The 17500-nt window shown below is 47.2% G+C and overlaps 2 protein-coding genes across 6 annotated transcripts in view; one reads left to right on the top strand and one right to left on the bottom strand.

Moving 5' to 3' along the window:
• Positions 1–12361, top strand: part of ribc1 (RIB43A domain with coiled-coils 1) — a 22623-nt gene extending 10262 nt beyond the window's left edge. Inside the window, exons 7-8 of the mRNA XM_063208339.1 lie at positions 1690–1856; positions 11921–12361. Of these exons, the coding sequence (XP_063064409.1) occupies positions 1690–1856; positions 11921–12002 (249 nt within the window). The 3' untranslated portion in view covers positions 12003–12361. The remainder of the gene's footprint in view (positions 1–1689; positions 1857–11920) is intronic.
• A 4115-nt stretch (positions 12362–16476) lies between these two features.
• The window catches only part of l1cama (L1 cell adhesion molecule, paralog a), a 66331-nt gene continuing 65307 nt past the window's right edge, over positions 16477–17500 (bottom strand). For 3 of the 5 annotated variants that reach the window (XM_063208338.1, XM_063208334.1, XM_063208335.1), the window contains one exon: positions 17186–17500. This exon is cut by the window's right edge. Coding sequence is in view for 2 of the 5 variants with exons in the window: in XM_063208336.1 (XP_063064406.1) it covers positions 16840–16863 (24 nt within the window). In the remaining 3 variants the exon portion in view is untranslated. Of the gene's footprint in view, positions 16869–17185 lie in introns of those variants that run through there. The other 2 variants (XM_063208337.1, XM_063208336.1) reach the window with 2 other exon arrangements.

Below are 17500 nucleotides of genomic sequence, written 5' to 3'. Positions count from 1 at the left end.
AGAAGAGTAGGATGGATGGTGGAAAGGTAGGAAGTGTGGGGTGCAGTCAAAGTAACCTGGACTGCCTGTCATGCTCCATTAAATTCCACACTCAAGTCTGTTTGGCGCAGCCTGCCTATTTGACAATTCTTGGTCAGTCCAGAAAAGAAATTGAAAGCATTAGCTAACAAACCGTATTCATTATTGCAGTCTGTGGAATCTGTGGTCTGATTAGTTGTAGCTCTGCCAACAGCATGAGAATCAGCTCTTCTGACTCCTGGGAGTCTGTGAAAAAGTTTTTCAAAATGTAATACATGAAATTGTAGAAGTAGATTTAAGCAGATCTGTGATATTTAGCTTATTGTAAAGTCGTACTTGTTTAATTTACTCTTCAAATGTACCTCTGAATGCTTAACAATGCAATGCAATCACATGCATTGTTTGAACTGAAGTTTGTCAGTGTTTCGTTTATTTCAATGAAATTCATAATCCCACCACCACAATATTGTAAAAATGTGACAGAAACACAGTTACACAGTAGTATCACATTGAACTAAAAAGGCTGTTGTTGCATACAAGCCTCACTTTCGCATTAACCCCTTAGCACAGAGCCTATGTTATAACCTTACCGAGAGCACTGACATAGCAATGTTGTTATGATGTAGTTGAGTATTTTCAGCAAAAAGTGAATATAGGCCCGCCGGCGACCCCATCTGCAATAAGATGCTACAATGACTATTAACAGTTAACATGTGTCAGGGTCGTCCATAGCCCAAACAATTCGATTATCCATGTGTTACAGTGTATGGGAGGTTCTCCAGATCATGCTCCATCTTTGACAGAGACAATCAGGCTGAAAGGAAGGTGGGAGAGAGAGAGAGTGGGAGGAAGAGGCAGTCAGGCTGGAAGGAGAGAGGGAGGGAGGGAGAGAGGGAGGAAGGGAAAACAAGAGCCTAAATATGGCTGGACAGCTATCCAGCAGCATCTCCCCACTAACATCTCTCCCTAGAGAGAACCGGCGGTGCTGAAGATGGGAGAGAGAGAGACAGAGACAGAGACAGAGAGATGGGAGGTAGAGAGAGATGGGAAGTAGAGTGACGATGAGAGTGAGTACATTACTGCAATGAAAAGTGCTGACCACTTAGTTTATAGCCCTCTCTTCATCCGTTCGACCAGTCTTTCTATTTGTGCCCATTATCCGTTTCCTCTCACTCACGCACTCACGCTTTCCATTCTCTCTGTGCACATTTTCTCTCTGATTCCCTCGCTCTATCTGTCCCTGTATCTCTGTATCTTTCTCTCTCTGTTTGTGTGTATTTCTGTCTCTCTGTCTCAGTCTCTCTCTCTCTCTCTCTCTCTCTCTCTCTCTCTCTCTCTCTCTCTCTCTCTCTCTCTCTCTCTCTCTCTCTCTCTCTATCTCTCTCTCTCACTCACTCACTCACACACACCCCTCTGTTCTGTCTGTCCCTGTATCTTTCTCTCTCTCTCTGTCTCTGTCTCTCACTCTGTCTGTGTGTATTTCCGTCTCTCTGTCTCCCTATCTCTCTGTCTCTCTCTCTCACACAAGCACGCACGTACGCACGCACGCACGCACGCACGCCTCTGTTTTGCACCCCACACACTCCCTTCCCTTCCTCCCTACCTGTCTGTAACCTCCCTTGTTCTGTGCTGTGCTGTGCTGTGCTGTGCTGTTGTGTTGTATACCTGTAGAGGCGCAGGCAGCAGGAGCAGCAGCGTGAGCGTGGCTGGGATGAGCAGCGCCTGGCCCAGGCCCGGGCCCTGGAGGAGCAGGAGAGGAAGAGCAGGGAGGTGGAGCGCCTCCAGAGGATCCAGATGGACAAGCAGAACCAGCAGCTGGCTCAGGAGCAGCGAGAGTAGTAAGCACGCACGCACACACGTATGCACAGACTACAGTTACAGTGAGAGTAGTAAGCACACATGCACACACACAGACACACACACACACACACACACTGCACCAACAGCTGGTCCATGAGCAGCAAGAGTAATAAGCACATGGAAGCATGCAGGGCTGGATTGGGGGGAGAAATAGGGCCCAGGAACTTTCGGCTTAAAGGGGCCCCTCGTGAACTTCAATCCATTTCAGTTTTCGCCCCAACGAATGCTTCCATTTTCTAGTCACAATTTCACAGATTCAGGATAAGCTCAAATTATCTGGCAAGTGAGTGAGTAGAGTATGTCAGATTGGACAGGCAGGCTACGTACACGTATGTTCCTGTGTTTTGCTGCTCTCTTTGTTGTCACGATTGCCAGTCGATGGTGTTGTATAACAATGGGCTGGAATTGGAAGATAAACAAGTGTGGTGCCACTCTGTGATTTGGCACAGTACCACAGCAGAGACAGCAGGAGGGGGCACCCCCATGGAGAACTGGCAGAAGTTAGCCAGGGGACACTCTAACCTCCCAGCACCTCCAGCCATACACACACACACACACACACACACACACACACACACACACACACACACACACACACACACACACATACACGCATGTGCACGCACACACGCACACACACTCACACACTCACACACACGCGCGCACACACATCAAAGCTTGTGACTGCTGGCTAAGATCGGGCCTCGCCTCACTCCTGTCCCCAGATCCAATCAGTGTAACCAAGACAACCGCCTCCTCCCTCTAATACTTGTTAAGTCAGGTAATTAAACAGCTGCTGCGCTGCTGATGCAAATTGGACGAAAGTGAAAGAGACCGGGGATGGAGTTGGGTCTGGGGCTGGGACTGGTGTTTGGTGTTGGGGCTGGGGCTGGGGCTGGGGCTGGGGCTGAGCACGGGTTGGGGATTTGGCTGGGTGGGAGATGGCGATGGAGATGGGGATGGAGCTGGGGATGGGGAAGAGACTGGTATTTGGTGCTGGAGCTGAGCACGGGCTGGAGATTTTACTGGGTGGGAGATGGGGATGGAGATGGGGATGGGGATGGGGATGGGACTGGTGTTGGGGCTGGGGATGGGGCTGTGAACGGGCTGGGGTTTTTGGCTGTGAGTGAGGATGGGGGATGGAGATGGGGATGGGGATGGGGATGGGGAGAGAGAAAGAGACTGGTGTTTGGGGCTGGGGATGGGGATGGGGATGGGACTGGTGTTTCTGGGGCTGGGGCTGAGCACGGGCTGGGGATTTGGCTGGGCGGGAGATGGGGATGGGGATGGAGATAGGGCTGAGGATGGGGAAGGAAATGTTGGTAGAGATCGTGCTGGGGCTGGAGATGGCGATGGCCGATGTGGATGAGGCTGGGGATTTGGCTGGGCTAGGCTGGGCTGGGCTGGGGATGGGGATGGGGATGGGACTTGTACAAAGTAAAATATATATATATTATATATATGAAGAGTTCAGATGCAAAAACCCCTAACTCCATTTCTGAAGACCTGCACTTCTATATTTTTAGAGAACCCCGTTGTTGGTTTGGTTTACATTCATGTACTTGATAATACATATAAATAGTTATATTACATAAATAAAATAAAAGAATATGCAATTTTGACAGCTTTGTATTAAAAAGAAATGAATTAAGATTATTTTCTGAAAAGGCACTTAGGGGGTTTTGCATCTGAACTCTTCATATATATATATATAAAGTGTTAATTAAACACTTAGAGAGTACTCTGAGACCAAATACACTCTAGAAGATGGGAAATCGACTCAAAATGCATTAGTGCATTAGGGATGGGGTTGGGGTGGTTGGGAAAGCGCTGGGGTGGTTGCGAGTCAAACGCATATATTGTCTACGGCTGCGGCTGCTAGAGTGAGTGAGGCTGATTGGGCTTGAGCAGGAAGAAATGTGACACATAGCGATCCTAGGGGCGGGTCACATTGCAAAAATTAACAATTTGCAAAACTCAACACTGTAATAAGCATTGAAAAGTGCCACCATGAAAATCGTGATGATATTGCGGAAATCGCCAATTAACGCTATGACCATGTTATATCTGCACTATCGCCACATTGTTGCTATATTAACATGGGATTAGTGGGTTTTATCAGCATTTTCGTCCCCCGTCAGGGGTGGGATTGCGGTTGGTTGGGGGCGGGATGTTGGAGGGGACGTTGCCTGGGGCGCCAGTCATTGTAGGATTGCCAGAGAATGTGACTGCCTCTCTGTCGCTAGGGTTGTCAGATGGCTTAAGATTTCCAGCCCAAAACATGTTCAAAACCTTAGCCTGATAAACCAGACTAAATGTGGATGTCTAATTTAGTCTGGCCTCGATGCATAATACATCCGAAGATTGTTGATGAGAACAACCTTCCCTCTAAACCCTGCCCGCTTTGATTCAAAACACATCTTTGCGTTGTAATTGGTTTGCCAGATTCATGGCATTCTGGCTTCATTGAATCATTATGCGAGGCCAGACCCACCCGTAGACAAAACATTTTGCCGTCCAGCGGGTGGCGCTGGTTCACCAGGCTATCAAAACCCGTCAATTCTATGGATTTCTATGGCCAAAAATGGGGCGTTTTCAAGTCAAGTCAAGTAGGTTTTATTGTCAATTTCTTTACATGCACTGGTCATACAAAGAATTTGAAATTACATTTCTTGCTTTCCCATACAGACATAGACTAATCTAGGTAAGGACATAGACAGTATAGACATAGACAGTACTTATACATGGACTTAAGACAGTATGGACATAGACAGTGCTCATACAGACATTTAAAGTGCAAGACTGGACAACAGAAGACTTGTAGAGGACATACATTAAGAGGTATTTGTTGTGCTTTTGTGCTTTTCCTAAAAAAAGTCCTTTATAGCGTTCTGACATGGTAATAGTAGCATTTTGAAGAAAAATAAATATTAAAAAGGTCTGTCAAGTACACCAGCAGCAGTGTGTGTGTGTGTGTGTGTGTGTGTGTGTGTGTGTGTGTGTGTGTGTGGTGTGTNTGTGTGTTTAGTGCAGGTGGTGCGGTGTGCGTCTTGTGTGTGTGTTCGTGTGTGTGTGTGTGTGTGTGTGTGTGTGTGTGTGTGTGTGTGTGTGTGTGTGTGTCAGTGTGTATGTTTGGGTTTAGTGCAGAAAGTGCAGTGTGCTTGTGTGTGTGTGTGTGTGTGTGTGTGTGTGTGTGTGTTGTGTGTGTGTGTGTGTGTGTGTGCATGTTTTGAGTTAGTGCAGGTTGAAAGTTCAGTCACAAGTATAGTAGTGCAGGTGGAATGTTCAGTCGCAGATGTGGTGGTGGGGGATGGGGGGGGGGGGGGTTGTCAGTGGCCTTGCTGGCTAGAGGCTGACAGTGGAGGGAGAGTGGGTTGAGTGTTCAGCATCTTGATCGCTTGGTGCATTGTGCTGCTCGCCAGCCTGGTGGTACGGGAACGGAGGCGCCTGTACCTCTTTCCAGAGGGCAGGAGGCTGAACAGTTTGTGTGCAGGGTGGCTTGTGTCTTTGATGATCATCAGTGCTTTCCGGGTGAGGCGTGTGGTGTAAATGTCCTGCAGGGAGGGGAGTGGTACTCCAATGATCTTCTTCGCTGTGTTCACAACACACTGGAGTGTCTTCCTGTTTTTCTCCGTGCAGCTTCCTCCCCACACTGTGATGCAGTTGGACACGACGCTCTCTATGGTTCCTCTGTAGAATGTTGTCATGATGGAGGGTGTAGCACTTGCCTTCTTTAGTTTGCGCAGGAAGTAGAGACGCTGATGGGCCTTCTTCGCCAGTGATGTAGTGTTGGTGGTCCAAGAGAGGTCGTCGCTGATGTGCACTCCAAGGAACTTGGTGCTGCTCACTCTCTCCACAGCATCGCCGTCGATGGTCAGTGGTGGCAGTTGTTTTTGGACCCTTTGGAAGTTGACAACAATCTCCTTGGTCTTGTTGACATTCAGCAGGAGGTTGTTGTCTTTGCACCATCTGGCCAGCAGGTCTACTTCTTCTCTGTAGTGAGTCTCATCGCCCTTGGTGATGAGGCCCACCAGTGTTGTATCATCCGCAAACTTCACTAGATGGTTAGTGCTGTGGGTCGTTGTGCAGTCGTGTGTCAGCAGCGTGAACAGCAGGGGGCTGAGAACACAACCTTGCGGAGCCCCCGTGCTCAGGGTCAGGGTGCTCGAGGTGTTGTTCCCTACCCGTACTGCTTGTGGTCTTTGCATCAGGAAGTCCAGCAGCCAGTTGCAGAGGGAGGTGCTGAAACCTAGTTTGTCCAGTTTTCTGATGAGTTGTTGTGGTATTATGGTATTGAATGCTGAACTGAAGTCAATGAACAGCATTCTCACATATGAGTCTTTATTGTCCAAGTGGGTGAGGGCTGGATGGAGGGCAGAGCAAATTGCATCCTCCGTGGATCGCTTGGCTCGGTATGCGAACTGGTAGGGGTCTAGGGTGGGGGGTAGGGTGGCTTTGATGTGTGACAGGACTAGCCGTTCGAAGCACTTCATGATTATGGGCGTCAGTGCTACAGGACGGTAGTCATTGAAGCATGATGGTGATGATTTCTTCGGCACAGGTATGATGGTAGCAGCTTTGAAAAGTGATGGGATGACTGCTTGCTCCAGAGAGATGTTAAAGATGTCTGTGAAGACATCCTTCAGCTCTTCTGCACAATCCTTCAACACTCGGCCTGGTATGTTGTCTGGGCCAGCTGCTTTGCGTGGGTTGATGGTGGCCAGTGTCCTCTTAACACTGGCAGAGGACAGGTAAAGGGGTTGATCATGGGGGGAGGGGGAGTTTTCTGTGGGTGAGTGTCATTTTGTGCTTCAAAGCGGGCAAAGAAACTGTTCAGGTCGTTTAGCAGAGAGGTGTTGTTGTCACAGCTTCGTGGTGCAGGCTTATAGTCCGTGATGGCCTGTATGCCCTGCCACAGGCTCTGTGCATCTCTGCTGTCTTTGAAGTGTGTTGTTATTTTGTCTGAGTATTCCTTTTTTGCTTTCCTGATGCCCTGGGACAGGTTTGCCCTTGCTGTCTTTAGGCCAGCTACGTCTCCTGCTCTGAAGGCTTTGTCTCTGGCCCTCAGCAGTCGGTGAACGTCTCCTGTGAACCATGGCTTCTGGTTGGCCCTGGTAGTGATGTGTTTTATTTCTGTAACATCATCGATGCATTTTGTGATGTAGGAGGTCACGGTGTCTGTGTACTCCTCAATGTCAATGTGATTGCTGTGGGTGGCAGTTGTTTTGAAAATGTCCCAGTCTGTGGTTTCAAAGCAGTCCTGAAGTCGTGAGATGGCTCCCTCAGGCCATTTTCTCACCTCCTTCTGAACTGGTTTGGTGAGTTTTGCCTTTTGTCTGTAAGCTGGCAGTAGCAGAATTGTTGTGTGGTCTGATGATCCAATGTGGGGGATGGGCTTTGCCTTGTATGCTCTCTTCTGATTTGTGTAAACGAGGTCCTGGGTGTTTTTTTCTCTTGTTGGGAAGTTGACATGTTGATGAAATTTTGGAAGAACTGTTTTGAGATTTCCGTGGTTGAAATCTCCCAGTACCACTGTGAAGGCATCTGGGTGTGCATCTTGTTGTTCACTGATGCCCCGATGCAGCTCGTTCAGTGCCTTGCTTTTGACGCCATTGTTGTTGCTGGGTGGGAGGTAGACGGCGACTAATAGGATAGCGGATATTTCTCTGGGTAAATAGAAGGGTCGGCACTTGATGATCATGAACTCCACTCGTGGAGAGCAGTGCCTCTGTACTACCGTAGCATTATTGCACCAAGCATCATGTGTGTAGACACATATTCCTCCCCCTCGTTTTTTCTCTGCAAGGGCTCTGTCCGCTCGGTGGCACGTTAGTTGTTCCAGTTGTAAAGCCGAATCGGGTATGCCGTCGTTCAGCCATGATTCGGTGAACACCGTAACGCAGCAGTTCCTCACGGTTTTGTTCGCTGATCTTAGTAGCCGTATGTCATCCATCTTATTGTCCAGAGATCTGACGTTTGCTAAGAGAATTGATGGTATTGCTGGACGAGTTGGGTTGGCTGCAAGCCGTGTCTCGACGCCACCTCGTTTGCCCCTTTTCCTAATTCTTGAGCATCGCTTTCGGTGTCGGCATAGCGAGGCATACGGGTCCGATGTAGTCCTATGCCGCCGGAGAATTCCTAGTTCTTCCAGAGTCTTCATTGGTACATCCAATACATTGCTTAAGTTGTCCATTCTTTTTTTCTGCTAAAAGCCATTTTACCTGCAGACGGCCATCCTAAGCAGCCCAAACTGGCAACACTGTCTGCAGCACACAGCGCCTCTTTTTTTTACAACACACTGCCAGCCTCACGCCCTCCTCCTCCTGGCTGGACCGGATGGGACAGTCCAGCCCCAGCCCCAGCCCCAGCCCAGCTCAGCCCAGCCCGGCTCAGCCCAGCCCGGGACAGCCCAGCCCAGCTCAGCCCAGCTCAGCCCAGCCCGGGACAGCCCAGCCCAGCTCAGCCCAGCTCAGCCCAGCCCGGGACAGCCCAGCCCAGCTCAACACAGCCCAGCCCAGCCCAGCTCAGCNCAGCGCTCCCCAGCCCAGCTCAGCCCAGCTCAGCTCAGCCCAGCCCAGCTCAGCCCAGCCCCAGCCCAGCTCAGCCCAGCTCAGCCCAGCCCAGCTCAGCCCAGCCCAACTCAGCCCAGCCCAGCTCAGCCCAGCTTCAGCCCAGCCCAGCCCAGCCCAGCTCAGCCCAGCCCAGCTCAGCCCAGCCCCAGCCCAGCTCAGCCCAGCTCAACCCAGCTCAACCCAGCTCAGCTCAGCCCAGCTCAACCCAGCTCAGCTCAGCCCAGCCCAGCTCAGCCCTGTCTCCACCAGCCCAGCTCAGCCCAGACCAGGCCAGCCAGCTCGGCTTGGCTCTCAGCAGATCATTATTAATCACCCAAACACACACACACACACACACACAAACGAAATCTGCTCGTCGCATGACGACGCAGGCTGCCGCATTATGGCCAACAATTATACCCCTGGCACAGCGCTCTTTTTCACACGTGCTGCACACACACACAAGAATCATCACATTAATCCATTACTGGGCCTTACACGTGGTCACCTCCCTTTGCATGCAGAGCACACTGCTGCACCAGTCTCCACATATTACAGGGCCGTCCGTCATCCTACTCGCATACGTTTTTTTTTACTGGTTGCACAAGACACGTTCATTTATTATTGGTGGAGGCTGCTGCATACAGGGAAGCCGAAAGGGGAGGACAAAGGGGACAGTTGTCCTGGGCCCAGGGATAAGGGGGGGGGGGGCATTACATTGTATGTATTGGGGAGGGGGGGGGGGGGGGGGGGGGGGGGGGGGGGGGGGGGGGGGGGGGGGGGGGGGGGGGGGTTCAGCCAAAGCTGTCAGCGGCCCTCGCTGCATACGCCTCCTGATATTGTTGGGTGGGTCTATTCACATCCTTGATTAGCCATGCAAAAGATGCATCCCTTTTCTTGCATGCAGAAGATGTATGCCTCTTTGTCCATGTGCATGCAGGAGTCACCTCTGCATAAAGCACTGGGGATCAGGGTCGGAGACGGAGCTGGGGGGGGGGCAAGCAGGGCATTTGCCCCTGGGCCCAGAACCCTCCTGTATGGTGTTGGGGGCCCTATTATGACCTAGGCAGGCCTGTCAATGTTTGGCCCTGGGGCCCTGTGTGTAATTATTCCGCCACTACTAGGGATCCTTATTATTATTATTATTGGTGCCTGTCTGCATTCACTAAAGGCATAACATGCTTGGCTTGGCATTCACGTGTGCTTGTTTAGCTTTTGATGAGCTTCGGTGCTGGACGAAATAGAGCGTACCAAAGGAGCACACAGTGTGAATTCAAGGAAGGTAATTGAATTGGAACACTTGGGAATAGGTTTTAAAAAGGCAGAAGAGAAAAAAAAAGTGCTCACTCTGTCTTACTCACAAACACATGCACACACACACGTGCACACACATTCACAGCCCAACCTTTATATCTTTGTGGGGCCCTTGTGGGGCCCTTCTTATCTTTGTGGGGGCCTTCAATTCATATTAACCCTAACAATAGCACCATAACAATAACAAAAAAATGCTAAACTGTGGCCAAACAAAATAATCCCTAATCCTAACCTGTCAGAGAAGAAATTATTTTACACTTTTACTTTCACCAATAACAAAACTACCCCGTCAAAAGGGGTCAAAATATGTGGGGTCCAGGATTTGGGAGCGAGGCCCCAGCATGTAGGTGTTCTCCAATAGCAGTGGCCTCACAAAGGTAGATTGATGTAGTAGACACATACTCACACACAGACACACACCTTTGACCCAGTTATATTATATAGCTAAGTGACAGCTGAGGGAGTGTGTTATGTCATTGTGTGTGTGTGTGTTTTTAATATCGCCCTGGGTGTGTAATTGGCCTACATCATCAGTGGCTAAGTGGTGTTATTTAATGTGTGTGTGTGTGTTTTAGAGAGCACTGATTAGCCATCTCCAGTGCACACAAATGGAAGTTAAATGCATCAACAATTTGCAGTGATAAATGTGCCATTTATTCACACTACATTGTCGTCTGCTTTTTAATTGCTCCTTCGATGTCTTTTTTTTTAACGCACTCCCCTTCAATCGGTGTTAATTTAGCCATACTGGTTTCAAAAGCATCACTTATAGGGTTTTCAGGTTGACCAGAACAGAGCCGGTGCCAGCAGCTTTTATGTTCGGCACTTAAGTGCTCATCGGCCACGTTGTCGTCACAGTTCGCGGAAAAAAACAAGTATTTTGTGGTTTGCATTGTGAACCAACTTTCCGGTTCACGAACGCTAACATCGGCGGCGTGAACACAGCGGCTGTTTCGCGATTAGGTGCGGGAACAGGCACAGGTTCTCAGTCGGTCTGAATGCGCCTTCTGTGGGGGGTTGGGGTAAGGGGTGCTGTGCCGCACTAGACAAAGTGAACCCCATACCACATGTGGTGCTCTTGCCCCAAGGGGACCCAGGTTCGAGTCCGGCCTGGGTCATAGCCTAAACTAGCCTGATTATGATCGACTTTCAAATCTCGTTGAGACTTGGTCTGACCAAGAGCATAACAATTACCGTTTCCCGAACAGCATGGTTGACCTGATAGGCTAAGCCCCAACCTACCCTATCTACATAGGTGTATGTCTCCCACCCCTGTCCTGTCCCATTCTTCACTTTCCTATCATAATAAAAGGCTAAAACACCCAAATAAATATACATAGCCTCCGTTGCACATCGTTTTTCCAGTGGAATCCTGTACTCATTGAAAAGACTTTAATTCATAGTACTGCAATATTGTGACACTATGTTGTACCGTAGAATCTTTAGCAATACTACATTACAAATTGGTCATTGCCAAACAGTAAATGTATAACAGGGCTCATTACATGTCTTAAGAAGCAATTGGTAAATAAACAATCTATGATTCAAAGGTCGTCCTCATGTCCTGTCTGTCTGCTTTGTACTACTGTATGTCTAAGGGGTCTTACACACCAGGGCGGTAAAGCGTCGCAGAACGGCCGCATTTTTTACCGGCGTCGGTGAAAATACATTGAAACATATCTGTCCTTACACACCAACCGGCGGTAGTCGGGCGTCAGCGGCATGGGAGCCGGCTCCGCGCCGCGCTGCATTTGGAAAATAGAACTCGAGCGTATTTTTCACGCCGGCGACCGGCGGTGTCTCATTCAAATGAATGGCAAAGTAGCACGCTAGCTTTAGCTGTGGGGGTTTTTTGAACAGGACTGGCCGTGCACGCCGACGCTGTCAGTGTGATTGGCAGAGAAAAACACACCGGCCGAAACTAAGCAGAAAGACAGCCTTTGTATGTTTTGGCCCTAAAATTGTGGCCACCGCCACAGGTACATGATTCAGTTGTAATGTCTATATAAAAAGGAGACAAACCACTCACTTCAGGTCTTTTTTGTGCAAAGAAGCTTTACTTGACACAAAAAAGACCTGAATTGTGCGGATTGTCTCCTTTTTACTAATGTATGTCTAAAATAAACATTTTGTATTTTATATTATTTCTTTTTCTCTCTCCTTCTTCTCTGTGGCAGTCAGCAGTATCTGGACAAGCAGCTGTATCGCAACCAGCCCAACGCCCGCTACTTCACCCAGTTCAACACCAGCACCCGCTGATCATGGATGCAGCACACACACACACACACACACACGCACACGCACACACACACACACACACGCACACACACACACACAAACACACACACACACACACACACACGCACACACACACTCAACAATGCCCACCCCTCAGCAGCTGTATACACCAACCAACCTCAGTGACCTACTGCCAGTTATTTTATCAACACCAGCTGCCGCCATTGACCCTCACCGATCAAAAGTGCCTTACAGTATACACACAATAGATGCATTAACAAAGAAGCCTTTCTCAGAGTTACGTAAGATACCCTACAGTATACCCAAACAAACAAATGCCTAAACAAACAACAATAAAAAAAAAGCTTTTCGACTTTCAAGGCTGTTAATCGTGTTGTATTTGGTGCCTGCAGCACTGTAAATATGAGACTGCTCTGGTGTCAGTGTGAGGATCACAGTCTTTCAGAAAGACGATTATACTCCCCTCTCTCTTTGTGTGTGTGTGTGTGTGTGTGTGTGTGTGTGTGTGTGTGTGTGTGTGTGTGTGTGTGTGTGTGTGTGTGTGTGTATCGACACAATTCTCCAGCTCGTGGGAGGAAAGAAATTGAATGGTTGACACAAAAGGCGACATCTGTTTTGATTGAGATTGTTCCAAGAGAGTGATTTTTTTTATTATTTTATTACGCAATTACAGTGGCTTATTCATCACACCAGCACAATGATCATCTTTCTGAAAAACGAAAGGCAAACACAAAGCACAGCACCCTTCCCCCCCCCCCCCCATCTCTGTCTATCTCCCTCCCTCCATCCCCACCACGTCTCTCTCTCTCTCTCTCTCTCTCTCTCTCCGCTGTGCAGCTGCCAGTCAGTCCCACCCCTCTTTGTGGCATAGAGTAGACGCAGTGGGGCACACAATGTAAAGGGATATGCCCACACACACTGGTATGCTTACACGCGCACGCACACACGCGCACGCACACGCACACACACACACACACACACACACACACACACACACACACACACACACACACACACACACACACACACACACACACACACACACAGACATACTCGCAACGCAATACAAGTCTCCCCTTTCATCCACACTCCACTCCACAGTAAACACATGCAGAAACAACATCCACTCCAGCATCCACTGGCTCTCAGTCACCTCCACAAAGGCTCTGTTGTCTTTTTATTATTTTTTATTCTATTTTATTTATTCTATTTTATTTCTTTTCAATGAAGTCTTGTCTCGTAAGAAAGGTCCTAACAGAGGAGTGGCTATCAAAAGCAAAGAAAGCCAGTAAAGGCAGTATAGTGTATATCTGTAACATGGACGCACTGTATTATTTACCCAGCATGCCTTGCATACTGCCTTACTAGGACAAAGTGCAGTGACTACAGTAGCACATATTTTGTCATAATTTAGTTTATACTGAAAATGATCTTCATACAAACTGATTTATCTTGTGACAAAGCCCTACGGTCCAAATGTGTCCCATTTTAGAGATATTGGTACATCAGATTTATAGTTGTAAGTGTAGAAGGTATATTTCTGTTTCAGTGTTGGTGTAGTTACTGCTCTTTGCCTTTGTCTGGCAGCTTATTTAGTCTCCCCCCTCCCTCCAGCTAGTGTTATTTTGCCCAGACACTCCCTCGACACCACAGTCCTCTAGCAGCAGCAGACAGGTTAGAACAATATCGGCATCAGCTCTCGCCATCGTTAATCATTCCTCTATGAAAATAGATTTTTCTACAAGTATTTGTCCTGAGCGTGTCTAGCTCGCACAGCAAACAGAGGACGGGTATGCCCAGCCCAGCCCAGCCCAGCCCAACCCTGTCGCCCCCGCCGACACGTTAATCTGAATCAATCCCATAATATCCCCTCAGGACTTGCAGGCTATCACGGCTGAGATGTCAACGGGCCACAGTTGTCACGGTGTGTATGTGTGTGTGTGTGTGTCTGCAGGAGTGTGTGTGTGTGTGTCTGCAGGAGTGCGCACGAGTTGGAAAATTTGTGTGGGAGTCAGCACTTTGCCAGTGCTCCCTGTTGAGTGTGTGTGTGTGTGTGTGTGTGTGTGTGTGTGTGTGTGTGTGTGTGTGTGTGTGTGTGTGTGTGTGTGTGTGCAGATGAGGCTGCAGCACCCCTCTTGCCTCAGCAGAAACTGGATCTCTGTGAAGAACAGATACACACAATACTGCAGGCAGCCTACAGCATGAGCTACAGTAGTATAAAGCCAAAACCAAACAAACAGGAGTGGCTCATGGTCTCATGTCCTTTTCAGCGCCAGTGTTGCCAGATGTGAGCGATCAAATCCTGCCCAAAAGGTAAAAAAAACCCCGCCAAAATGCGCTAAATTCTGCCCAATTTCAACAAATTGCATTGATTTCTAGGGGAATAAAACTGCAGAAAAAAAAGCCAAATGACCAATTTTTCCCGTTTTTACCCGCAGGCGGCCATCCCAAGCAGCCCAATTGGGTGAGTAACCGCCCAATCTGGCAACACTGTTCAGCCCCCCCATATGCCAACATCATATTCTCAGGATATGTACGGTATAATGAGCTTTTTCTTTTCTTTTTTTAGAATGAACTATCTATTCACTACTTTTTTTTCCTCCTCTGGAAACACCAATGTCACATTTAGTATGGTTAACAATGTTTAATAAAAAGAAAACATATGTTTCAATTTGTTTTTTAAAAAATCTATTAGCAACACTTGAAATGAAGTCAAAACAAAGAGCAAACACAAAGCTGTTAAACAACTGAATATAACACAATCTTATGGGTTATATTTACATTCAAAAAGACAAGAGGACTTTGACCAATTTGTTCTCACATAGCTATTCCCCATTACAAGCATCTTTTTTTGTTGTTTGGCGTTCATATTTTGTCAATTTTTCTTAATAAATTAACAGTGAAACCACATTAACACTGCATTGAAAACCCACCCACCCACCCACCTACCCATCCTTTCAGTTTTCACCATAAGATCAATTTATAAAGTAAAAACGAGTGATATTTGGTTCATCAGAAAGAGAGGGTTTTCCCGAGCCCCACAAATGCATACATTCTCAGTGCTAGACATACATGGCAACATTACATAAATGATTGTGTTTTGACTCATTAAAAAATAAAATAAAAAAAAACATTTTACATCTCACATTTGTGTGTGAATGCATGTGTGTGTGTGTGTGTGTGCGTGTGCTGGTGTGTACATGTATATGTATGTGTATACGCTCTCTCACACCAAATACTGCCTTGTGCTGGGGGTGTACGACAATCAAGAGCGTACTGTACTCTATCTCAGTGGCTTCACACCAACGGCCGAAAGAGAGAGAGAGCGAGAGAGGGGGAAAAGATTTGTCAGTACACAATGTTTAATACACAGCTCAGTATACAATAGAAACAGACAGAGACATACATCGAGGACTACACAAGAGGAGACAGTATGGTACCTGACACCACATGAAGGATTGGTAACATTTTACAATACCGACTCCTTGCTAAGCATTAGCTATGTATTTGTTACCCATTATTCAAACCTTAGATAACCCTTTGTAAAACATGAATGGTTTCTGTATCATTTGGCAATCCTTCCCCGACTCTCTCACACACATGTATCAGTATCACAAACCATTAACAGTGCATGTTAATGATTAAGTAATGGGAAATAATAAAGATATATTGGTTAACAAATGTTTTACAAAGGGTGATCTATGGGCTAAATATTTCTTAACAAATGTGTAATTAATGCTTAACAATGAGTCGGTATTATAAAGTGTTACTGAATGATTTAAAAGGTGAAATGCGTTTGCTTTTGTCTGATGCCACTTGATAATGTCAGCAGGCACAGAGATGGATGAAGCATGAAGCCTACACCTATAATCATCATAATCATAATCATAATACTGTACTTTATGACTAAAATCAATACAAGTGACTATGTACAACTTGCTATAAAGTTTTGTTTTGTTTCATGTCAAAGATTCTTCTCTTGCATCCTAGGTATGTACAATAGTTTTTTTTAATTTCATTTGAGTAATGTTGAAGTCTATTTTTTTTTCTTTTCTTTTTTTTTGTCCCTTGAGATACTCGGAAACGAATCAAAGCAAACTATTCTTTTAAAAAAAAGAGATGATCTGGTCAAATAAAAACAATGCATTCGGAGTAAAAAAATAAATTATAAATCATTAACACAAACATGATGGACATTTTAACTCGCACATGTACTGTATATCTCAATAGTCCTCAAGCTGAGACAGGACATCGGCATGGTAAGCGGCGGGCGCGCATACACTGGCTGAGAAAACAAAAAACCAAAACAAAAACCACCCATAAATAGGCTAAGAAAATCTCACAATAGCTTCGAAGCTTGTGCTGTCTGTATGCTTGCATGATGCACTTATCAGAATATTAAGGCCCTCATTCTATGGCTCTCTGTCCCACTACCCCCCCACCCTTACCCCTGCCTCCCCCTCCGCCTCTGCCCAAATCGGTTGGCAGCCCATGCCTTGCACTGCCACCGCTGCTGTTGCGCTGCGCTGCGCTGCATTTGGCATCCAGCAAAAGGGGTTTAAACTGCTCGATCACATGGTCATGGTGGTGACGGTGACGATGATGATAAAGAAGAAGAATGTCCTTTTGAGTGACGAATGGAATGTTCTTGGTATTGTTGTTTGCATGGGGATGGATGGAGGTTTTTTTCTGGATGGTTCTCTTGTCAGTCAGTCAATGCCCGGGAGAAGAAGATGGTCCATTGTGATTGGTGGTGGAGGTCAATGGAACGGTTGCGAATGGATGGAGGTCAATGGTTGATTGGCTGGAGGTCATTGGTGATTGGTCAGTCGGTTGGTCAGTAACTTAGAACTGTAATCTCCTGCGCTGGACAAACACAACACAAGAGACAGACAGCAGAGACAGAAAACCGCAAGTCAGAACTTGATGGCACATCAAGGCTATCGTTACAAAAGGGGTGTGTGTGTACGTGTGTGTGTGTCTGTCTGTCTGTCTGTGTGTGTGTGTATGCATATGAATGTATGCATGTACTGTATGTATGCATGTACTGTGTGTGTGTGTGTGAACGTATGTGTGTGTGTGTGTGTGTGTGTGTGTGTGTGTGTGTGTGTGTGTGTGTGTGTGTGTGTGTGTGTGTGTGTGTGTGTGTGTGCGTGCATTAGCATTAGCGCTACTAATTAGCATCCATTAGAGCGTTAGATACAGTCAGGTGGTGTTACTTAACAGTATAAAATACAGTCAGTCACAGTAATGTAGCAGTCAGTTGCAGTATGTTACATAAATTGGTCGCAGCTAGTTAATCTGCCACCAACTTGGCATCAGGTGAATTAGCGCATGCACTGGGCCTGGCACTAGGCCCCGTTTCTCGACAGTGTTGCAGTTACTTGGTTGCAATGCAATTTCCCATAAGCAACTAACTAAGTCGAGAAACAGGGTCCTGGTTAGTACTGGTCCCCAGTACGCATGCTTACAGCAGATGGAATGAATGGGCTCACATG

This window comes from Engraulis encrasicolus, chromosome 10 (assembly GCF_034702125.1).
Source record: "Engraulis encrasicolus isolate BLACKSEA-1 chromosome 10, IST_EnEncr_1.0, whole genome shotgun sequence".
NCBI lineage: Eukaryota > Metazoa > Chordata > Actinopteri > Clupeiformes > Engraulidae > Engraulis > Engraulis encrasicolus.
Note: the sequence above shows the minus strand (reverse complement) of the source record. Positions and strands in the feature narration are given on the sequence as shown.